Genomic DNA, 24,218 nt, shown 5'->3' with positions numbered 1-24,218 from the left:
TTTGTTGTGTTGTGTATGTATGAACAGGAAAAGCTCGAAGTGGAATATTACTTAAAAAATTGAGTAAAAATCAATCAAAAAATCTTTTTTAAGAAATTCCAAAGTGACTAAAGCCTACTTTTCGCAAGTACCACATCAGTGCTCACCGCCCTGTGTCTCAGGCTGGAAGTGGGGCTTGTGAGCCTACGTCTAGTGTACAACATTGTGTATTGTGCAGATGCTACGGGAAGCCAAGGAGAAAGAGAAGCAGAGACTGGCTCAGCAGCTCACGGCCGAGAGGACCGCACACTACGGGATGCTGTTTGATGAGTATCAAGGTCTGTCACACCTAGAAGCCCTGGAGATTCTATCCAATGAAAGCGAGAGCAAGGTAGGTCTGTCCTGGTCATTTGAAGTAGCAGGTTCACAAATGTGTTTTCTTAAACATGAAAGAAAATCCGTTATGAAAATATCTCTTTTTTAGAGCCTCATAACTGTGCTGAGGTCACAAGCACTGTCCAGCTTGATGACCTGTTCAGGTTCTATATTATTTCCGCCCTGTCCTGTGCTGAGCTGTTCCCCCTCACCAGCCCCCAGAGGGCCAGCATGGACGGAGTCATCACTACTCCCACCTCATGGTGCAGAGGGCTGCTCAAAACTGCTGTCAGGTGCCTGGCCTGGGCCTCCCTTTGGTGATACCCGGGTCAGAGGTGCCCCCGCACCTGGGCCACACCTTCATTCCTACCCAGTGGAAACAAAGCAGCTGGTGTTTCTCCCAGAGGGCAGAGTTTTAATATATTTACTTTCATGGGCAACATAGTTATTTATTCACTCATTTGTTAGAATGCCTGGGCCACAGAGGGCAGGATTCCTTTACTGGGGGTTAAAATTCTACTTAGGATCGCTCGTGAACAGAACCCCAGGAAATTACCTAACAGTCCTGCTCATTCCCACTGTCCTATCGGGACCCCCCAAGAAAACAAAACATGAGTAGAAGTCAGCAGGATTGGTGATTTTTTTTAATTGAAGTATAATTGATTTACAATGTTGTGTTAGTTTCAGGTGTACAGCAAAGTGGTTCAGTTGTGTGTGTGTGTATACGTATTCTTTTTCAGGTTCTTTTCCATTACAGGTGATTACAGACTATTGAATACAGTTCCTTGTGCTATACAGTAGAACTTTGTAGTTTATCTATTTTATACATAGTAGTATGTGGTGATTTCTTTTTTTAAAGGATCTATGTGATGTGTGTGTGTTTGTGTGTGTCCCAGATGTGCGTATGTCCCCAGATGTGTGTGTCTTTATTTAGCAAACACTTATGTGTGTTTATATAACCACTAATTTATATAATCACTAATCTAAGCACTTCAAAACTATGAATTCATTTAATTGCACACACAGCTCTTTTGTGTGAATGTCAAGCTGACTGTACTCTGGGATGTTTTTCCAGTGGAGGCCACAAGGCAGTGCCTCTGGGCCCTCTGTGAGGGGCCACGGGGATCCCAGTGAGGCTGGGGAAAGGCAGGTCCTCACTTAGGAAGCTGATCTTGGAAGTGAGCCTGACAGGGGAGCAGTGATTTTTGACTCTTTCTAGGCTTTGTCTTCTTATGTTTGGACTTTGAGGAAGTTGAGACATTTTTGAAGCCCAACTAGTGAGAGAAAGATGACCTCTGCCACCGAGAACCAACAGGATAGACACCCCCCCCACCAAGATTATAGAGTTACAAGTTACTACCTGTGTTTATTTCCTTTTTTGTTATCCATGCCATCACTGACAATCTCGTGGTTAAACTGTTAACGGATAACTTTTTTAAAGCAAAATCATACAGATATCAAGTGAACACAAATCAAAGGATTTATTTCACTCTTTAATTAAATGAAAGAATCAGACATGTTATAACCAGTTCAAAGGAAAAGCCAAAGAAGCACAAATTCATATGGAATAAAGCAATTTTGAAACAAATGTACAGATGGGCAGAAGTCTGGCTTTTCTATGGGAGGGGAGGTTGTCCCTCCACTGGGCAAAATTCATTCACATGTCTAAAAACAAGAATTATTTTGCACTGCTCTCAGCTACCTACAATTTAGTTATAAAATTATTCCCGTGGAATCAGAGCCTGGCAGTCTAGGAAGGTGGGCTCTAGAAAAAGCATTTTCCCACTGAAGCACCAATTTTTCCCTACAAAAGCAGGGTTTGTGGGGAGGTCATACATTATGTGATCAAGTCCACTCAGTAGCTGTATGATTTTGGACTTATCTTACCTTGGTCTCCTTATCAATGAAATGGGAATGATAGTAATCTACTTCATAAAATTATATTAAAAGAATTAAATGAGATAATCTATGTGAAGCTAGTGTCAGCAGGCCTGGTACAAATAAACCGGTCAATAAATGTTAGCTGCCATTTTATGCGTGTATATATATATATGCATATATATTATTGGTGACATTTTATTTTTATATGCATTCCTATGTTTTACAAATATGTGTGTGTATTATTATTATATAAAACATGGAGGACATGGCTCCTCAAAGCGTTCATGGTAGCGGAGAGACGTTCCACTCCGGCCAGTTCTATCAGCTGTGAAACAGCCCCAGGCCCCTAGAAACAGCCCAGCGGACTGCTGTTGCCAGGAAGGAGGTTTGGTCCCTGGAGGGGCGCGTTTCCCTCTGGCTGCATACTCCTCCCACAAGCTCTGCTTTTGTTCTCCAGCCTGGAGAGGTTTGTAGTTTTCATAGTAAGAAATGCAAAATTTTTCCTTGGCTTAGTAATGATAGTTACTGGGTGCTATGATAAATAGTCCCAAAAATATATGGATCAAAAACAGCAGGAGTTACCCTCACTCCTGTAAGTCCAAGATGTGGGTGCCTGGTGGGCAGGCAGCTTTCAGGCATCGAGGGATCCAGAAGCCAGGCCCTGTTCACCTTGTTCATGGTGCGGCTCCACTAGGCCCATCCTAATGTTCACAGGCTTCTGGTAAGAATACCAATGGAGACCCATACAGGGGTTGTCAGATTCAGCAAATGAAAATGCAGGATGACTACATTTTAACTTTAGATAAACAAGGACTACTGTTATTAATATGTCCTGTGCAGTATTTGAGACACACGCTTCTACTAAGAAAATATTTGATGTTTATCTAGAATTCAAATTCAATTAGATGTCCTAGATTTTTAGCTGGCAACCCTACACATACCCAATATTTAAAACTTAAAGAAGTTTTGGAAACCAGCCATTAAAGAAAATATATTCTGTTGTCTTTCCTTGACAAATACACCTTCACAATGTCCTGAGAAGCCAGGTTCCCATCTAGAATTCTCAGACTCCTCAGATTTCCACACCACCCTCCTGCCTGCTCTCTTCCCTTTGTCTCCAGCTGTTTCTCACCTGAAGGAGCCTCGCTGGCACACGTGAGGATAAACCTTGACCGGGAAGTGATACACATCTCCTCTGCTAAGTCCTTCGAGGAAGGACTTATCATTCCTTCTCAGGGAAAAGATTTATAAGGCAGGCTTTCTACCCTTGTGTCCCCGACAACACTTAAACATGGTGTGAAGCATGTAGTCAGCATTCTGCAAATATTTATTGAGGAGTGCCTGGTTATTTATTATTTATTATTGGCTTGAAGTCAAGATTCAGTGCACATCATCTTGGCATAATGGAGTGAACTTGGAGGACGCAAAAGAGATGCCTTCACAGAAAGATGCTGACCAAGAGGACTAAGGGGAACCCTTCCTAGGAGATGCCAAAAGCATAAAACCCCAATGCATTCACTCCCGGAGGATGGTCACCCTCAAAAGACGTGGAGAAACCAGGAGGTCCCACCTGTGTGTATACATTTTCACTAAGTGTTGTACTTGAATACATTTCTTCAATTACCTTTTTTTTCTTTACTCTTAGAAAACTGCTGCTTAGAAAATATATCTGTAGTGTAGGAATGTGATATGAGCGTATCTAGGATCATGAGCTCTATGCATGCATGTATGAGCTGAAATGAAGACTCTGGAAAGGTCAGGGCAGAAAGACGTGGTGGCCGGCCACCATGCAGGGCGTATTTGCTTCCACCTGCTGGACTCCGTGCTTGTGGGTTTTGTGTTGATGGCTTCCCGCCACGCTTCCTCTCAGAGCCTTGGCGATGGTTGCATTATATCCTGATGACGAGCATTAGCAGCTTTCAGGAAAGTGGCATCCTGGCATCGAGGACGCCCTCTCTAACTCTCTCACTTATCCTGATGTGCGAATCCACTACTGTGATGAATAATAAAACATCATCCAAAGAATATGGCAGCTTCTCTGCGGGCTGTTCTTCCAGAGCAAGTGTTTGGCCTGCAGAGTGAAAAAATTAAAACCTTGCTACTTTGGAGTCAGACTTCACTTTTCATACGGTTCTCCATGCACTGTGACCATTTTGGACTTTCAAATCAGTCTTCAGATTCACAGAGGATGACTGGCCATCTGTACAAATAATGTTTAAGTATTTATGAAGGATAGTTTCAAAAGAGGGGTTCTGAAGACACTGAGCAGGGAGGACCAGTTCAAGCATCATCTTCTGTGCAGCGTCCCCGTGCACCCTCTCGCCTCCCCGAGAGGCCCTGCAGCCCCCTTGCTGGCGCGCCCACCGTCACTGCACTCACACCTGGTGTGGCTGTTACCAGTTCACAAGGGCCTCCCTCCTTGAGACTGCAGGATCGTTGAGAAGAAAAGTGTGTCTCATACATTTTGGTAACCCCAGTACAATAACACATTCAGCATGTGTATTTGTATGTGTATCTGTAATATGCATATAACATTTATTTATTTATAATTTGTTTGCATACATGTTTGTTTACATTATATATGTAAGGTATTGACCATCACTATAAGCATCACTACAAGTACTCTTAAGTACCTCATTTCATTTAACCTTCAAAACAATCTTGCTAAGGTAGATGCTGTTAGTTCTCATGTTATAGCTACGGGAACTGAGGCATAGAAAGCTTAAATAAATTACCCAAGGTCACATAACTAGTAAGTGAAGAGCTGATATTTGAATCCAGGGTTAACTCTGAAGTGTGTTTTTAGTCGCTGTGGTAGAAGAGCAACCACCACCATTTATTTAGTATCTGTTGTGTGTACATGCAATGTTCTTCCCATTTGTTCTTGCATTTACCCCACAAAGGATCACAATGAAGTGTGGATCTCACTTTAGAATAGAAAACCTCCTTTGGGTATATACCCAGAAGTGGAATTGCTGGATTGTATGGTAGACCTATTTCTAATTTTTGGAGGAAACCAGAAAAGAGGATTTCAAAGCAATATGTGCACTCCCATGTTCATTGAAGCATTACTCACAATAGCCAAGGTATGGAAACACCTAAATGTACATAAACAAATGAATGGATTTAAAATATGTGCTATACACATTGGAATATTATTCAGCCATGAAAAACGAGGACATCCTGCCATTTCTGATAACATGGATGGACTTTGAGCACAATATGCTAAGTGAGATAAAGTCAGGCAGAGAAAGACAAATACTATATTGTATCACTTATATGTGGAATCTGAAAAAGTCAAACTCATAAAAAACAGTAAAATGGCAGTTACCAGGGGATGGAGTGGAGAATAAGATTAATGTTGTTTAGGGGTACAAACTTGCAAAAGTAGTAAATAAACCCTAGAGATCTAGTGTGCAGTATAAGGAATGTGGACAGCAGTACTGTACTGCAATCATCAAACTTGCTAAGAGACTAAAACAATTATCCCAACCACTAAAAAAAGAAGGATAATTATGTATGTAATCTGACAGAGGTCCTAAATACTGCTACAACAGCAATCAGGTTACAATATACACTTGTGTCAAATTAACCAGATGTACACCTTAAATTTACACAATGTTATATGTCAAATATATTTAATCAAAAACAGGAGAAAACTGAGACCCAAGGAGCTTATGTAACTTACCTAAAGTTGCACAGTTTGTAAGCAGTAAATCCAACATTCAACCCAGCGTTACCTCCCACACCAGGGCTCACCTGGGAGACCTGGGCACAGCTGTACATAAACATCATTAATGAGAAGAAAAGATGACAGTTATGCTGACCTATTTCTTTTTTTCAGGTTCAGTCATTTTTAGCATCACTTGATGGAGAGAAGCTGGAACTCTTAAAAAATGACCTAATTTCCATTAAAGACATCTTTGCAGCCAAAGAATTAGAGAATGAAGAGACTCAAGAAGACCAAGGTAAATAACCAGTTAAATAGCAAGACAGACTGTTGGTGAAAACCCTTATGCAACTGCTGTTAATAAGCACAGCCCTTGGAAAAAGGCAGAGTTATTTAATTCAGGCGCTCCTCCTTCTCACTTCCAAACACTCTGTGCATCTGCTCTTGTTACAGGGGCTGGTCACATTGACCTCTAATCCTCTCTTCTGCTGGGTGGGAACTCCTGAGTCAGGCGTCTTTATTTTTCTGGATGGCACAGTCCCTGGCACATCACAGGCACACAGAAAATGCATCTGGTCAAATGAACCAAGGTCACAGTGCACTAAACAGGCAGGGCCCAGTGACTACAGCTTATGCTCTAGTGTCTAATTTGTTTTTATCAGCATGTGAAAGTTGTTGAATGTGGTTGATTTGTTGGTGGGCAGGTCTTTCAGTGGATTTCTTTTCATATTTTTCTTCTTTTTTTAATTGTAGTATAGTTCATTTATAATGTGCTAGTTTCTGGTGTACAGCATATATATATATATATATATGTATAGATATATAGATATATATCCTTTTTAATATTCTTTTCCAGAATTACAGGCTATTGAATATAGTTCCCTGTGCTACACAGTAGGTCCTTGTTGTTTATCTATTTTATATATAGTAGTTTGTATCTGCTAATCCCAAATTCCTAATTTATCCCCCTACCCTTCATATTTTTCTTCTTCCTTTTGATTTACACGTGTAGGAATCAGGGTGTATTTGTCGGTGACCTACACTTCACCCAAAGAGTACAGTTCTGACAAAGGTCATTTTTTAAGAGTTCTAGCTTCTCTCCATCAAAGGCACAAAGGCATGCAGTACACCAGTGTGCCATGTGTGGGATTGTCAATCACTGAGTAAGCCAGGTACCCGCTCCCAATAACCTTCCAGCCAGACAATGGCATGACCCAAGGAGACTAGAACCTATTTTGTAAGAATCAAGGCTTCCTTAAGGGGGAAAAGATGTTCTCAGAGTTGGATGTGCTTAATGATTAGGTTGTCCATTTGGGAGCAGAATATAGGAAAGCATTGGCTACGTACACAGAAGGTGACTGATGTCACCACCAAGCACTACAACCACAACTGTTTTGTGTAGGTTATGCTGAAAATTTAAGCAACCGTGCACACACAAGGCTGACTTCTCCTGGGATCATCTGAAGGGTCTCATTTGCAACATTTTCACTACTTACTTGCTATTTGGCCTTGAACAAGTTATTTAACCTTCCTGAAACTCAGTATCTCACCTGCAAAATGGAGACAGTGATATGTATTCCCAAGAGCTATTGTAAAGATCAAATTAAGTAATACATATGAAAACATATAGTGCCTGGCACACAGAACTGCTCAAAGTGTTAGCTGTTATTATTATTTAAAGTGCTAACACAATGCCAGGAAAATAGTAAGGATGCAATAAATTGTAGCTTTTATTTCTAATTGTATCCGTGATAATATGCATGCATATTCAGTCCCTGGAAGCATTTTGTGCCCAGCTGTGTTACATACCTTTAATGAAAGCTCAGACACAAGACCTCAAATGCTTCTGCCTCGATGCTCAGGGCAAAATTATTCGAAGCATTTACAAACTATCATTTAAACACTATCCCCTGCTTTAGCCCCACATAATGACCTTATGTGCCTTCAGTTTTATGAGATTTATGCTCGTTTGCATCAAAATAGAATAATCAATTATACTGAAGCGTAGAGGCCAATATCAAAGAGACAGCTGGAGAACAATGTTTCTGAACATTTGTGTGTTTCTACAAAGGCACAAAGGATGACAGCCTTGTCTTTGTTTTAATAATGAAGAAACTAAGACATTAGCTGTTAAAGGTCATGCAGCTAGTGTTATGGACCCAAGGTGAGTTCATGTAGATGCTTCTTTTCCAGAGTAACAATCAGCAAAAAGATCCAGGCTATTTCTCTTCAGTCTCATGATACCTGAGGCAGACCTTGGTCCTCTTGGGGTGTCATTCAAAAAAGGATAAAAAGAAGATCCCAGATTCTCCCTAACAACAAAGAGATATTGTTGCCAGTGCAAGTAGTTAAGGCAGTTTTGCATCCCCAACTAGTGCTTTTTCTTGGAAAGGAAACTTGATTCAATACTGTTAAATAAAAAATGTTACTACATGTGTTATGTTCCAGGCTTAATAGAGAGCTTCAGTAAATGGAGGTTTTTGAATATGTCCAAAAAAAAAAAAATTGGGGTCTTGATGGCATGTTTAAGAAATGAGAGGTTCATTTCTCTTTAAGTGACAGAATCCTGTTATCTCCCATAATATATCCATTTTCCCATAGGGCATCTCCAGATTATCAAAACAGTATTAATTTTAATTAATTTAATTTAATAAATAAATGACATTTGAACACTGAAAGAAGAACAGGAAAGAAGAATAGCAGGGTTGTCATTAAATCAATCCAATTATAATGGAGTGTTACAACTCCAGGAAGGTGAGGGATTAACTGAAAGCTATAGAGAGCAGTCTCGTGGGTGAGGGTGAGCAGGCAATCCAGGAGCAAAATTCAAAGAGAAACCAGAGCATTTTCATCATATTTTTTCTTGTAAGCACTTACATTCTTAAAAGCCCTCTAACACCTGAATAATTTATTTGATTGTCTCAGGAAATGTAATAAACTGTCATTTTTAGATAAATTTAATATCAGGCTCCTCTGCATTTAATAACATTAGCTAATGATTTGCATGTTTGTCTTTCCAGCAGAGTGTAATTTTATCACACTGCCCTGGGTCTCTAATTTGGTTTACCACTGTTGTGAGGAGATCTTTGAAAGCTATTTCCTCCTTTTATTGCTTTGGTAAAGATCTTCTCGGCCACATGTACAGACCAAGAATTGTGGCAATAGGTATTCTTTGTTGCATCATTCTTTATCATCTGTTTTTTATCCACTTGCACTTTCTCTGTGATTATTTTCCTAAAATATTTGCTGCAAGCTATTGGTGTATTTCTCTGTTTTATAGAATGAATGCACATTGAAAAGCGGGGGCTACACAGAGTGCTTGTATCCTAATTTAGTGTTGATTACTTTCAAACATCTTTAATCTCCCTGTGTTTATATCTTTGTAGCACATAGCAATATAGTAATGTAAATCTTTAGTGTTTGCAAAATACTTACGCATTTGTTGTATTATTTGGTCCTTACAGCAATGCTAAAGAGGGGATGGGTGGGGTTTATTATCCCATATTTACAAGGGAGGAAATGGAAGGTAAGAAACCCTGTGACTGGCCCCAGGTCACGTAGCAGTAAGTGCAGGAGCTGGGGAAGAACTCCCACCATCCAAGTCTCAGGCCAGGGCTCTTTCTGCCCTGCAGCACCACCTCACCCAGAGGAGAAGGACCGGGCAGTTTGGGAATGAGACCCTGTGGGAGCTGCCCCTCTTTGCGTAACTAGGGAGGGTGGGTTCAAGATCTCCGCCCAGCAAAGACATAATCTTAGCTTTTGTTGGAATCTCACTCTCTCATTGTCTCTTGGACTCTGTAGCCCTCCAGCTCTCCCTTTGTACACATGACTAATGCCTTCTCATTCTTTTGTTTTCTTTAGTTTCCGTTGTTTTTATTCTCCCTCAGTATTTTTTTTTTTTTGGAAGAATGGCTGATTTACAGTGTTGTGTTAATTTCAGGTCTATAGCAAAGTGATTCAGTTATATTCTTTTTCAGATTCTTTTCCATCCATTATTGTATATGAAGTAGATTAACAACAAAGGCCTACTATATAGCACAGGAGCCCTATTCAATTCCTTGTAACAGACTTGTCATTCTTGAAGGCTCAGTTCAGGCATCACCTCCAGGAAGCTTTCTTAATACCCCTGAGGACTGGATTAGGTGATGCAAAATTTTGCTCCATCTGAGCACTTACCTCTTTGGGTTTTATGATTTGCTTATATCATCTTCTTCATGAACAACGACAGCCACCTCTCTCTCTACCCGCAAGGCACACGCCTCCCTCCCCCTGTCCTGAGCCATGGCCTCCCAGATGTCCCTGAGCAAGCCAGGCACTCCCCTCCCTCCTGGACTTGGCTCTGGCGGTGTCTCTGCCTGAAGGTTCTTCCCGGGATCTGTGCGGCTCTCCACTCTCCTCCCCCTGGTTATTATTCAAAAGGCAATTTCTCCATTTGAAATTCCTAACCCGGAGCTGCCCCTGTTCCTCTTCCTTGGTCTGTGCTTCTCCATCAGACTCCTCACCGGACACATGTGCTTTACTTCTCTGGTTTGTTTACTGATCAGCTCCCAAATTCGAGGTGATGATAAACTGATTAAGCCAAATGTTTTGAACATAGACCTACGAGTCGCCCTGGCTATCTTCACAAGCTGCTGATTAACCATTTTGTTTATAAAACAGAAAACAGCACAACTAGACATGTTCAATACAGTATGTCTCACATAGCTTTGTCGTCCCTGAAGCTGCTGCCTTCACCCGCTGACGTAGGCCAGAGTGTTTTCTTCTCAGAGGCTTTTGAGTTCATGTAATCAGACCAGACAAATGATGCTTTTAGTACCCTCCACCACCCCAAACTGGTGATAAATTCGTTGTGGAATCAATTCTTTAGCACATACCAGAAACTCTTTTTACTCTTAAAAAAAATTTTAAGTGTTTTTGATTGAAGTATAGTTGATTTACAATGTTGTGTTAGTTTCTGGTGTACAGCATAGTGAGTCAGTCATACGTATATTCTCTTTCATATTCCTTATCATTATTGCTTATTATAAGATATTGATTCTAGTTCCCTGTGCTATACAGTAGGACCTTGTTGTTTATCTATTTTATATATAGTAGTTAGTATCTGCAAATCCCAAACTCCTAATTTATTAATTAGTTTTATTTTATGATATATATAACATGGTATATTATATCATCAATATATTAGTGTATGTGGTATAATTAATTAGTAAATTCCTTATTCAATAAATACTCATTTTATCACCTGTATTCTTCCAGGCACTGATTTAGATGCTCTGAATTTAGAGATGAGCAAAACACTGTCTGTGTCCTTAAGTAGCTTCTAATCTGGAGGGAAGACATATCAATACAAAGTATTGTAGGACCAAGCAGGTGGCCTAGGGAACCATGGGAAATTTCTCTAGATGTATAATATTTTTACATCAGATAGTAGACAATCCATAGAGAGTGCTTGAATTCCACTTGCTTAGCACTGTGGCTTCGTGGACATAAAAAGGTACCCTGGGTATCATTAAGGGTTGCAGTGCTAAGCCTAACAATATACTGTAAGTCATAAAATCAGTGCTGTCCCAGGGCTCTCAGACCTGAGAAAGGTCATTCATCTGTTCATTCAGTCATTCTTGCAATAAAGAGCCACTGACCACCTATAACTGGGAACAAGGCCGATAGGGCCCTCCCTGCCCTCATGTGCCCTCCAGGCCAGCCCGGGATGCCCCGGTAGAGCTGCGAGCAGCCAGGTTCCACCAGCCCCGGCCCCGGCCCCGGCCCTGGCCACAGCCACAGCGGGCTGCCTGGCTGCCCTGCTGCCAAACTGGCACAGCTCCCCTTTGCCCGGCAGCTGGAACATGGGCTGCTGCCGCCCCCACTGCCACTCTGACCGCAGGCTGTGAGGTTGGGGGAGCTGCCACATTCTGAAGGATGAAAGATAAATCATGCTTCTTACTTCTGTCATTTTCTGTTTCCAGGCTTAGAAGAAAAGGGCGAAGAATTTGCAAGCATGCTTACAGAGCTTCTCTTTGAATTACATGTTGCGGCCACGCCTGACAAACTCAATAAGGTCAGCACCATGAGTCTGAGTTTCTGTTTTTGTTTCCTCAGAATGGTCTCAGTTGTAACATCCCAGAGATCCACCTGAAATAGAGAAGCTCCAAGCCCCCAATGGCACATGGCGGGAGGGGCATCTGGGTGCGGTAGTTAAGGTTCCAGGAGGCAACATCACGAAACCTGGTGATGGAGAACATGCTAGGCTGTCATGGGACCTGCACTGGAGTTGCAACTTCACTAGTAATTGCCTTGTGGCCTTGAACGAGGCACTTCTCCACAAAACAGAATTTTCCGTCAGAGCAGTGGTTATCTTCAGCATAGGGGAGGAAAGAGGGTGCAGAATCACCAAAGGGCTTTTTTAGATTCCGTCTCCCCTCCCCTCTAAAGCAGCATGTCAGAATGAGGCAGAGAAAGCACGTCAGCCAGAGCCAGCTCACCCACGTGCCCCTCCCACTGGGAAGCCAGTGCTACCCAGTGTCTAAGGCCATTCGAGCTCTCTGATGGTAAAGTAACACAGGATGTTTTGCAAGTTAGTACAGGGTCTTGCTGTGTCATTTCTTAATGAGGTCACTGATCATTGATTACTTTAAATGGCATCATTTTCCCCATTTTCTCTCTCTCTCTCTCTCTTTCTCGTCTTCTCTTTCCTTTTCTTTAGCGATCAGTGGTTGGTGCAGGTCCTCACTCATCAAGGTGGGTGAGGAAAGGGCAGACTGAGGCAGTGAGGTGGAGAGATGAGTAATTTCTTTATCTCTGATAGAGGTCACTGATTCTGGCAGGTCAGCAAGTTGAACACAGCTGGAAATTGCCTCATTCATCTCCAGGCAGCACCTGCCACCGCTCAGAGAGTGTGTGGTGCCTCCAAGGTCTTATTTACATAGTCAGGTAAACCTTTGTCCCTCAAAGAGGACACACCAAGGGTAGTTTTATGGGGGTTTTGTCTCCCCATTAACTTGCCATCAACACCCTGACATAATAAACTTTGACATGCAAGCTTTCACATGAGAAGGACGTTTAGCCTAAGCTCAGGCACAACTTTCTCTTAAGCAAGCACCTTAAACTGTAATGTAAAAGCTGGTGAGGCTACCCTTTCAAAATTTAGGGAATAACAGAGAGAGAAGGTGGTTTCTGCTTGTTCAATAATTTTTAAGGCCACAGGTTGCTCAAACTGCACTCACGTGCAATGAAACTAATCACAACCCTCCTCCCCTGTGAGGCCGGGAGACCCAGCCTGGCTGGAGAGGAGCAGAGCCATCCGGCATCTTCCTGGCGTGACACATTATTAGTTTCATGAAGCATTAAGGGCCTCGTGAGACATAGCAGATGAAATCTGCTTTAGCAATGACCCTGGCTAATTCATATAGATACATAATTCTTTCATAGTTGGTCACAAAAAGTGAAAAATATACTATGGCTCTTCCAAAGTGACTGTCATTTTTATTCCTCTCCGAGTATCATTTTAGGATGCTTTTCAAAAATTCCTCTGGCCCTGCAGTGTTCTCTCCATGCTTTCTTTCTATTTGGTCCCTTTGTCCTACTATATTTTTACCAAACAACAACAAAGTGTTTTCAGGGAGGTCGAGGAATGGCCCCATCATTCTTTAAATGTACAGAGAACCACCTCTGATGCTTTAGGGTTTGATCTGAGTCGTGGGACTGGCATTTCTTATGGTTTCCATGTTTGTACAATAAACACATTGCTTTGGTTGGGGGCCTTTTTAGGCCATGAAAAAAGCTCATGACTGTGTGGAAGAGGATCAAGCTGTGGTGCCAGTAGATGTGGCCAAAGAGTCAGAGGACACAGCCAAGAAGGAAGAAGAGGAAGAGAAACCTGCAAACCCCAAAGAAGACAAGAAGGAAGAAAGGAAAACTAAGACAGTCGAGGTAAACGAATTTCCATCGTCCACATAAAGAGCAGTAATACTATGTTAATTCTATCAACAGCCCAATTTTAAGTGAGGCGAAGCCATTTCATTTTCATTTCTACCATTACACTTTATAGAAATACGAATATCAATGTCGTAAACACTAGGATTTCTCTACGCCAAGACATTTCGTGACTTGGCATAGATATTATAGCTTTTCTCCATAGCTTTACAATTATAATTTAAAAGAAAAAAGATCTCTAGGAACATAGTTGATTTATCTTTAAGGTAAAATTCTATCCTATATGCAAATTTGTAATCATAAAATGTCTTTATGCCCCATAACTAATGATGTAAAAGAATTTCATTGCCGCAGTTTTTATTTCATAGTTTAATAAATTTACAAGTACATAATTTACAATATGCCTATGTCCAAAAATGAATTTGCAATAACTTCATTTCACACTGAATTTTAATTTTAGAGAAAGAATCTTTCAAATTATGTCACTCTGAAGACAAATGTCACTGAGGTCTATTCATTCTGGCACCCTCCCACACACTTTGTTAAGGACCTGCCTGTTGTGTGCCCAGCATTGCTCTGAGAACTGGGGACCCAGCTGAAGAGGGCTTGTCATGTTCCTGGTACCTGATGACACTTCTGTTTTGTAGTACCATTTCCACTTAGAAAAGACCTAAGAGTACCCATTAATCTTCGGGTAAATTTTTTCGGGTCATATTTGTGTTTTGGAGTTTTTTTCCCCAGGAATTACATAATTGTTTTAATGTCACAGAACTTTTTTAGAAAGCATCTGCTCAGTGATTAATTTTCTGCCTTGTACTGTTTGCTTTCAGGATGTATACATGCTGTCCATCGAAAGTCTGGCAGAAGTAACAGCTCGCTGTATTGAGCAGCTTCATAAAGTAGCAGAATTAATTCTTCATGGACAAGAAGAGGAAAAGCCAGCTCAGGACCAAGCAAAAGTCCTGATAAAGTAAATGTTACTTTCTTTTTTTAAATCTATTTTTATATATAGTAGATAACATTTGCAAATCTCAAACCTCCAAATGTATCCCTTCCCACCCCCTTTCCTCAGTAACCATACGATTGTTTACTATGTCTGCAAGTCTGTTTCTGTTTTGTAAGTGAGTACATAGTGTCCTTTCTTTCTTTTTTTTAATAGATTCCACACATGAGTGATATCATGTGGTATTGTTCTTTCTCTTTCTGGCTTACTTCACTTAGAATGATGATCTCTAGGTCCATCCATGTTGCTGCAAATGGCATTATTTTATTCTTTTTATGACTGAGTAGTATTCCATTGTATAACTATACCACAGCTTCTTTATCCAGTCATCTGTTAATGGACATTTAGGTTGCTTCTATGTTTTGTAAATGTTACTTTCAATTCTTATTTTTCCAGTTTTATGTACGTGTGCCATTCAAATGCACGCTCACAACACCCCCTCCACACACACACACACACACATGAATATATACACCCTCAGGTCTTAAAGATTCAGAATTCAAGTCAACTGATTCCATTGTTCTATGATCATCTTAAGAAATAAGAACTCTCAAGAACCATGTTAGCAAGAATAGTAATAATTAGCTAAATATTCCAGAAATTATTTATGAAGAGATTTAAGAGAAGACACCTTAAATCATTCAGAGCTAAGTGTTTGTTTTAATAGATCAGAGTCTGGAAGTACAGACTTTTGAAGATAATTACATTTTCAACAACCACACAAATAGAGAAAGGACACCTTATTGGACTTCTCAGCTGGTTTCACAGAAATATGCAAACACACCCCCACTGTTCCTAGGGACTCACACCAACTCTGCGTAGTCTGAATTCTGACAGTGATGGTCACCAGTGTCAGCCAGTTCACTGTGGACTGCTTGTGTGTGCGTGTTTGCTGTCATGTGTTTGTTCTTCAGTAAGTGGAATCTACTTTTATTAGTTTATCTAGTGAAATAAAAATGTTCTATACATAAAAATAGCTGGTTTGGAGTATTCATTAAGATAGTTGATTATGGAGCTGAAGAAAAAAGCCATTAACTTTTATGCGTATGACTGTGTGCTGTGGTGTAGACAATTAGCCCAAGTCCACACGCCCTCTCGTTATTACACAGACACAGGAGCCAAAATGAGAGCCTCCTAAAAATATATGGATACACACACGTGCGTGCACACACACATACACACACAGAGCTCAACAGATTCCTTTACTTCGCTAGCTAACTAGTCTTCGTTTATTACTGCACTTGGCATTGTAGGCTGGGGAGCAAATTTTTAGTGGCAGGACCTTCCAAAAAATCATTATTAGTGTCTTTGTACTACTGGTAGCATTTTTACCTCACTTGTACAGATTTGTCATCTAGTCTAGATTTTCATACCTAAACATGTGAAAATCAAAAATATAAGAACTACGCAAGTCCTGCCTTTAAAATGCCTACAAAGAATATGTACTTACCTCATTGTATAGAAGGAAGTACAAAGGGCAAAATATGAAAAGGTTAAAATATTGAGGAAAACATCTGAGCACTGTTTTATATTTGTGGTGCTGATTTGAAAGAGGAGGGCTAAAGCCAGAAGTTCCTGAGTATGGAAAGCAAGACCTTACCCTAAGCTCCTGTCCGATCCCCAGCCCCTGACTGTCCCCACCTTACCAGGCGGCACCAAGCAAAAGGTAACAAGGCCTCATGTATGTCTGTGTGATTAGTGCCTCTTCACCCACCTGCCCGAGAACAGAGGGAAATGCTCTTAGCTCTCTCCTGGCCTTACTCCTGACCCTTTCTGTAGATAAGTTCTGGATGGGTGGATGGGTATATGAATAAATGGATATAGCTCAACAAACTTGAACATACAGCTTAGACAGCATCCTATTTATCAAAACAAAACCGAGATTTACATCACTGACATCACTAGACCTTTTAACATGTAAGATTCTTAACTTGGAGTTACTGTTTTACTAATAGCATTTTAATCACTATTCATAAAAGTCATAAATACTTATTGTTTAAAACAATCGGACAATACATTGTTAGGTAATTAGCTTGTTTTCAGTTTTTGTCATCATCTGCAGTGTTATGACGAGCATTGCTTTGTTAAATATTTGTGTCTGTCTTGCATTATTTTCTTGGGGTAAAGTCCTAGGAGTGCAATGGCTGGAATAAATGTGGAGTTTCGATATAAGTCTGAAAAACATATTCTACAGGTGTTTTATTCTGAGGCATCTAATAAAAACATAATCAAGATATCAAGGGACATCTGAGTTTGAATCCCGCCTCCTTCATTTATTACTTGTCCTAAGCAAGTTACTTAACCTTCTTAAATGTCAGTTGCTTCATCTATAAAATGGGAATAATAATGGACCCTAATAATGTCATTATGAGGATTAAATGTGAATATGCACCCAAAAGTACTTAACATAGTACCACAGTGAATGTCTGTTATTATTTTTAAATAACAAAAAAAAATGGAGAAAAATCACTTGGCAAGATCCTATATGTGTGGAGCTCAAGCCTGGTATTTTTCCTCCATATGCTTTTGATTCTAGAAAGCAGAAGGGGAGAAGTAACCTGTGACTGTGAATCCTGGAAGGTTACTGAGGAAAGCATTTCTATAGAACATCTTCAAACGTGTGTGCCGTTCTTTTAAAGGGAATACTGTATTAGTATCAACAATTATGTTGCAAGTTCAACTATTTTTCTTTATTAAAAATCCCCAAACCTCTTTTTTTCTTCTTTCAGATTAACTACTGCAATGTGCAAGGAAGTGGCCGCCCTATCAGAGAAGTTTACAAGGACTTTAACCGCTGTTGGGGTAAGATTATGATATTGATTCTTTCTTTACCTTTTTTAAGGGGGATGGCCTATGAGGGGCTGTGAGATGAAGCGGAAGGTGCAGTGCCGCGTTTGACAGCTCCCCAAAGCAGAAGCCCCGCCGTGACATTTACTAAAACGAGGTCAGAGCACCTGCTCTAGTGACAGGAGGCTCAGGGCGCTCATCTCACTGCGCTCCAGCCCTGCTGCTGTGTCTCAGACGCACAAGATACCGGGTGGAGTTTCAAACCTCTCTGGCCCTCATTTCCTTGATTTGTTTTTTAAAAAGTCAAATGAGGTTTCCTTCTATAACTGAATATCTGGGATATATAATTCAAAAATCTCTATTAAAATGATTCATTTTTGTGTGAAAAAGATGCAGTACAGAATGATGAATTTATCTGAATTTTTGAAAACTAACTCAGAAGTACAATATAGTATTCATGGGCGTGTGTATGAGTGGTAATCTTATACTCACTTGATGATACAAGACAGATTATGAAAATGGTTGTTTAGCCAGAGAGGGGACAGATTTGCCATGAGGATAATGGGGTTTTTTTTGTATATATTTATTTCTATTGACGTATAGTCAGTTTACAGTATTGTATAGGATAATGGATATTTCATGTTCTTTTTTAAAAAATAAACATTTGAATGGGGAAAAAGTCATTTTTAATATTCACACTCACTGTTGCCCTCAAAGCCTGTTTAATAAGCCATGCAAGTTGGAAATGTCCATGTTTTATTGTTGCATTTTAACTTTCACCGAAAGAAAAAATTTTACCTATTTCTCTGTAGAAGTGTTTCTGTTCCAAGGTAACAACTTTGAAAGGCTTGGTGTTCATTTGGAGATGTGGCTTCTGGTTATTTTCGTTAGAAATCACTCATGTTATGTAACAAAGTGGGATTCGGGAAGACAAGTGGAAATTAGCCCTTTTTAATCTTTCTACTTTTTCTTTTAAGGCCCTGATTTAAGGGCAGGGGGTTTTTCCATGAGAAACAGCAAGTTTTACTTCCTATATGCGCTGGGGTGCTTGGGTTATAAATGTGTTAGTTGCCCAGGGCTGCATTAACAAGCAGCATAAACTGGGGGCTTGAACAACAGAATGTATCATCTCACCGTTCTGGAGGCTAGAAGACCAAAGGCAAGGTGTTAGCAGAGCCATGCCTCCTCTGAAGCCTCTAGGGGAGGGTCCTTCTCTGCTTCTTCCGGGTTCTCAAACCTTAATGTGCAAGCAAATCACCTAGAGATCTTATTAAAATGCAGGTTTTTGATTCAGTGGGTCTGGGATGAGGACTGAGATTCTGCATTTCTAACAAGCTCCCAGGTAGTAACAGAGCTCCTGATTCACATTCTACATCTTGAATAGCAAAGCTCCAGAGGATAAATATGTACTGGAATGAGTATCTATACACACACACTTACACACAAAATACACACGTGCACACACATGTGTACAAATGATTGCATGCACAAAATCAGGAACACACAAGTTACCTTCTGGAGAAAGAAAAAGCTGAATCTAAATCGCATTTACTGATCTGCTATCTCACCACAGTACCCGCCGCCTTGTGCACTGATGAATCATTCACATCAAGTCATTATTTCTCATCTCTAAAAGAGCCATTATTCATATCTTGAAGTTAATGAGTGTGTATTGCTCTCCAGACTCTATTTAAATTGCTTGCACATCTCATTGATTCTGAAAACCAATGTCATTTTATTGCCCTCATTTTGATTATATTTTAGAGGTTTATTGATAATCAAATAAACATGAAAGCAAACCATAATGGATTTTCTGGTGATTCACTAAAATGACTGGGTTTTTAAAGAGCTTTTTCCCAAGACTCCATTATGGTTTCCCTAGTAAGACATTACTTAGCCCTCAGGAGAGCGATGCCAGTGAAAGTGGACTGCTCTGGGAAGATGTATTTCGTTTATATGCTTTTGTTTATATAAAGTCTTTCAAGTAGAATGAGGCAAGCAGTCTTTTAAGGTTGCCTCTCTCTTGCTAGTCCATTTAATTATTTATTGCCTAAGAGTAGGTTGAACATTAGATAGAGAAGACTGTTAATTGATGGACCAATAGTGGACATAGTAATAATGATGACACTAACACCAGCTCTCACTTTTTGAACACCTCCTTAATACCAGGCTCTGTAGTCTGCGCTTTACATATATTCATGTCTTGTGAACCAAGATGTACCAACCTGTTTGCAAGTTATATTTTAGAGCATTTTAACTTTGCTGCTAATCTGGAAGACACACCCTATAATCAAGTACCCAAGTTTGCATTTAAAATAAAAAAGACTACAGACCTGGGCTGGGACTAGGGGACACAAGTAAAGGAACTTAATATGCCTACAAAATTTGAGGGAACCCCCACCCCCAACAGAGACACAAAGAAACAACCTCAGTCTTCTAGATAGGTATTTTAGTGCAATATGTTTAAAAATCAAGATGAATACCAAAAAATCAAGGTGAACAAAATATCAAAATTTTAAGTAAAGACTGAGTCCGACCCTGGACAACTCAGCCTCCCTCACCTCCCCCTAGTCCCAGACCTGCTACAAGCTCGAAGGAGTAGAAAGGTCTGAGTTTACAGTTCTAACTTTGTGACCTTAGTCAAGTTACTCAACCGTCCTGATTCCCATTTTCTCAAGTTAGGGTTATTATGAACCCTAGCTACCTCCTAAGTTTTCTGTCGAAATTAAATGAGATCGTGTGGGGGAAGCACCAGCTCTGAAGCCTTGCCTGCGGTAAGCATCCACTTCTCCCCTTCTCTAAGAGATCCCTCAGCAAAGCCGGCGTCTTACACGTCTGACACTGTGTGTGACGAGCCTTGGGGTATGAGCACCTAATCTGTCAGTTTCATCCTTTTGATTCCACAGAGCCACCAGAAGGCCGAGGTCCTTAACCCCATGATCAATAGTGTATTGTTAGAGGTAAGTGGACCCTCTGGAGAGAAAATGCTTATGAATCAAAGCAAATGATAGAGCTACTTTTTTTTTTTTTTGGTCTCTCTCCCAGGCAGCAAATGTCATTGCAATTCTAAATTTTATCGTCGACAGCCTTTTTTGAGTACATCTGTGTAGCTCAACCAGCTGTTAAACCCTCGGGTGAAGCTACAATACCTAATTTTCAAGAATTCCTGATTATAAAGAGAAATGCTAAGCTTGCACGTTATTTCTGTCACTGTTTCCCTGGCAGAAGCACATTTCTGCTGCCAAGTTTGACACCAGATTTAACACTGTGATTACTGACTGCAACGACAGATTCTTGCACAAGGGTGATTTTTGTAAAAATGGACACTTCCCTCCATTCACGATTACTTTTGGTTTAGTTAGGTCTAAGCTCCAGACTGGCAGAAATGACAAGTAGAATCCTAAGCATCTGCCTGTTCAGTGACCAGAGGCAAGATCCTCTAGGACCACAGCACTCACTTCGTGGGCCAGGGCTTTGTAACCCAGATACACAGCTGCCCCTCGCCGCTGTGGCTTTGCCAGAAGCAGTGATGTAAGACAGAAGAAAAGCAGCCCAGGAGGTCTCACTTATGAGTCATAGGCACTGTGTTCCACCTGTGGCTAGTGGAGGAAAACCTTCTATTAGGGACCAAACCATAAGGAACTGGCATATCTGTAGCCCCAGGGCACCCAGCTAAAGCCACAGGGTGGTAGCAAGTTAAGTCTGAACATGGGCAGTGCGTATACAGTAGTTGTTCGCTGTCTGAAGTAGCCGTCAAATGCAAAATTTGGAAATGACAAAACCTCAAGGGAGAGCTGCCTGTATATTGATAGCAATGCATTTAGGAATTGGGTCTTACTGTTAAGGGAAACTACCAGGGTACAGGAGTAACAAAGTAGTGACACTAAGTGTTATTCCTTAAGACACAGCCACACAGGGGATGGAGTTGAAAAGAAGGGACAAGGGACCATAGTGGCAGCTAAGAGGAAACCCAGGCAGTCAGAGGCAGAATACGGAATGAGAAAATCTCCCCCTTGGCCACCCAAAAGCATTAACAGATTAATTACCATGTCACTCATGAAGAATATGAAGTCAAATGTTTATTTATTCCCCCAGTGGAAGTTTTCTCCTGTTCTAATTACCTGAAACTTTAAATAGCCTCTTGTCAAATACTGTATGTTAGAGCACCACAACGTGAATAGCAACATCGAATATCCAAACCAAGGAGAAGGTACCAACATCCATGGGAGGTTGACAGCGTTCAAGGATTTGCCGTAAATAATTACACAGTGTTATCTCCAGGAGCCCATTCTTGTTTATTCATCTATAGGTTGGGACAAACTACAGACTCCTACATGCTTTGCTTTTATGTTATTTCAGAGCAGTGGGGTTGATCTGAAAAGAGGATAAGTAAGACTGGACATTGGATCATGAATATATATATATATATATATATATATATATATATATATATATATATACTTTTAGGATATATATATATATCGATATATCCTAAAAGTCTATGGAAATGGCTTGCCTCGTTTTAAGTGAATTCTTCTGTTAGCATAGATAATTCAGAACTGGAGGTACTCCATCTGAAGAAATGCATTTACATTTGCTTTAAGCACCAACATTAAAAGAAAAACATCCTAAAAATAGTGTGGGGTTTGAGAAGAAGGAACATTATCAAATTGGAAGAACTGTCAAGATGGAACTCTGACGATAACCCTTCTACTACAATTTTCTCCCTTCTCAGGGCTGCAACAGCACGACGTACATACAGGATGCCTTCCAGCTGCTGCTGCCTGTCCTGCAGGTTTCACACATCCAGACCAGTTGTTCCAGAGCACAGCCGTGACCTGGCCAGACTCCATCGAGTTCAAGGAAACGGCAGGCCCTGGTGCATTGTTACGTACCGTTTCATGGGATGCTTTCCACGCCCCTGGCCACAGATGCCCGTTTGAAGACACTATAAGCAATTTTGCACAGACAGTATTGAGAATGCAAGTTTAAAGAGAATATCATTTCTCTTAATGTATATGGTTATTTTACAAATAATTATGTTTCCTTAATGTTAATTTAAACTTACACAGCTTCGTATTGATAATTTTCTTTAATCTGAAGTTCACTCACAAATACCCATTTCCATTTTCCTGCTCAAGCACACTACATTTAGAAATTCCTGGGCAGAACTTAGACTTTAAATTTCCACTTTTAAGTTCCCCATTCTTATAATATGACTTTAAATCAATTCTTATACTGAACTTAGTTTTGTTTTATAAATACCGTGGGTAGAGATAACACTACTTACAGATTTTACCAATGATGGTGAAAGAGGAACATAAGTATCTCTTTATTGCCGTTCATTCTCAAAATAAGCATTTATTGAGCTCTTACTGTGTGCTCACAATAGAGGAACATGCTCTCACCCCAATAGAGGCAGCTAGTCTGAAAGAGGATTTATAATAATTCCTAAAATACTTTCAAATACTAATAAATTTTTTAAACCTGAAAAAAATTGAAGAACAAAGTATACTAGTGGGGTTTTTTTTTTTTAATGTTTTACTTTTCAGTTGATTGTATTTTTTCTCACACTTCTTGAACTTTTTTATCCCAAACTTTACATCTGGAGTGAAAATATATATGAAAAGGGATACTAAAGAATATTTTGTATGAAGTTGACTTCTTAGGGCCTTACACACACGAGAGTGTAGCCACAAAGCCTGCACATACGCGAACAGCAGATGGAAGGGAGCCCAACATGGCAGAGCCCCAGGGCTGCACTTTTAAATCCACTACAGTTGAGTCACACTGTTCCATGAATGCACAGGTCACACTCGCCGGTGGCAAATGGCATCGTTGCTTCTAAAGACAGACTGTGCTGATGTGTGGATGACTACATGGTTTCACAGTCCACGAGGCTGCACAGAAGACCCTGCAGCCAGGAGAGGCTTTGTCAATGGACACTTCTGCCCCGAGCCCCACACGTCACTCTGGCTGGGGGTTCTGTACCATGTTCCTATTTCGGAGACCATTAACATCCCTACAGGTACTGTCACAAGACGTCTTGCCCAGTAGCTCTCTCCAGGCCAAGTGAAGCCTGTGTTTTTGCCAGGGTGAAAATCCCTCATTCGCATTTGCTTTTATTCCTCTGATAGAGTAGACTGCCTGTGTTCCACCCAGGCAAAGTACAGATATTTGAATATCATCCTACTTACTAACATTTCATTTTCCTATATCCTTTGTTTCATTGGTATATCTCCTGAAACAACCAAATGAAAAATATAAGAATTTATTTATAATCTAGAAAAAAAATTGCTCTGAGGAATCAATTAAAGATGGTTTTTCCTACTTGCTTTTGGATTGCCTGAAATGTTTCTGCTACTAAGTCTAGAGAACAATTAACTGATAAAAATGTTGCATTTATTACCTCTTCATAAATTTTACACTTCTTATGTTCAGAGCAGAAGAAAGGATTTAGATTTACGATTTCTTCACATCAGATTTTTTTAGCATCAGATGGATTTATAGACATTAACTGGAAATGTAAAAGAAACATAGTTTCAGAGGAGCTAGAGCCCCAAAATTAGACTTGAAGCCTAACAGCACTCATTG

General features: G+C 40.3%; 1 protein-coding gene across 1 annotated transcript in view; it reads left to right on the top strand.

Annotated features, from left to right (window-relative positions):
• FAM114A1 (family with sequence similarity 114 member A1) overlaps positions 1–23,954 on the top strand; it is a 63,572-nt gene extending 39,618 nt beyond the window's left edge. Inside the window, 8 exon segments of the mRNA XM_072945160.1 lie at positions 218–370; positions 6,080–6,203; positions 11,869–11,960; positions 13,670–13,831; positions 14,665–14,804; positions 17,567–17,639; positions 20,531–20,584; positions 22,360–23,954. Coding sequence (XP_072801261.1) covers positions 218–370; positions 6,080–6,203; positions 11,869–11,960; positions 13,670–13,831; positions 14,665–14,804; positions 17,567–17,639; positions 20,531–20,584; positions 22,360–22,461 — 900 coding nt within the window. The 3' untranslated portion in view covers positions 22,462–23,954.
• The last annotated feature ends 264 nt before the right edge of the window (positions 23,955–24,218 follow it).

Source organism: Vicugna pacos, chromosome 2 (assembly GCF_048564905.1).
Source record: "Vicugna pacos chromosome 2, VicPac4, whole genome shotgun sequence".
NCBI classification, from domain to species: Eukaryota; Metazoa; Chordata; class Mammalia; order Artiodactyla; family Camelidae; genus Vicugna; species Vicugna pacos.
Note: the sequence above shows the minus strand (reverse complement) of the source record. Positions and strands in the feature narration are given on the sequence as shown.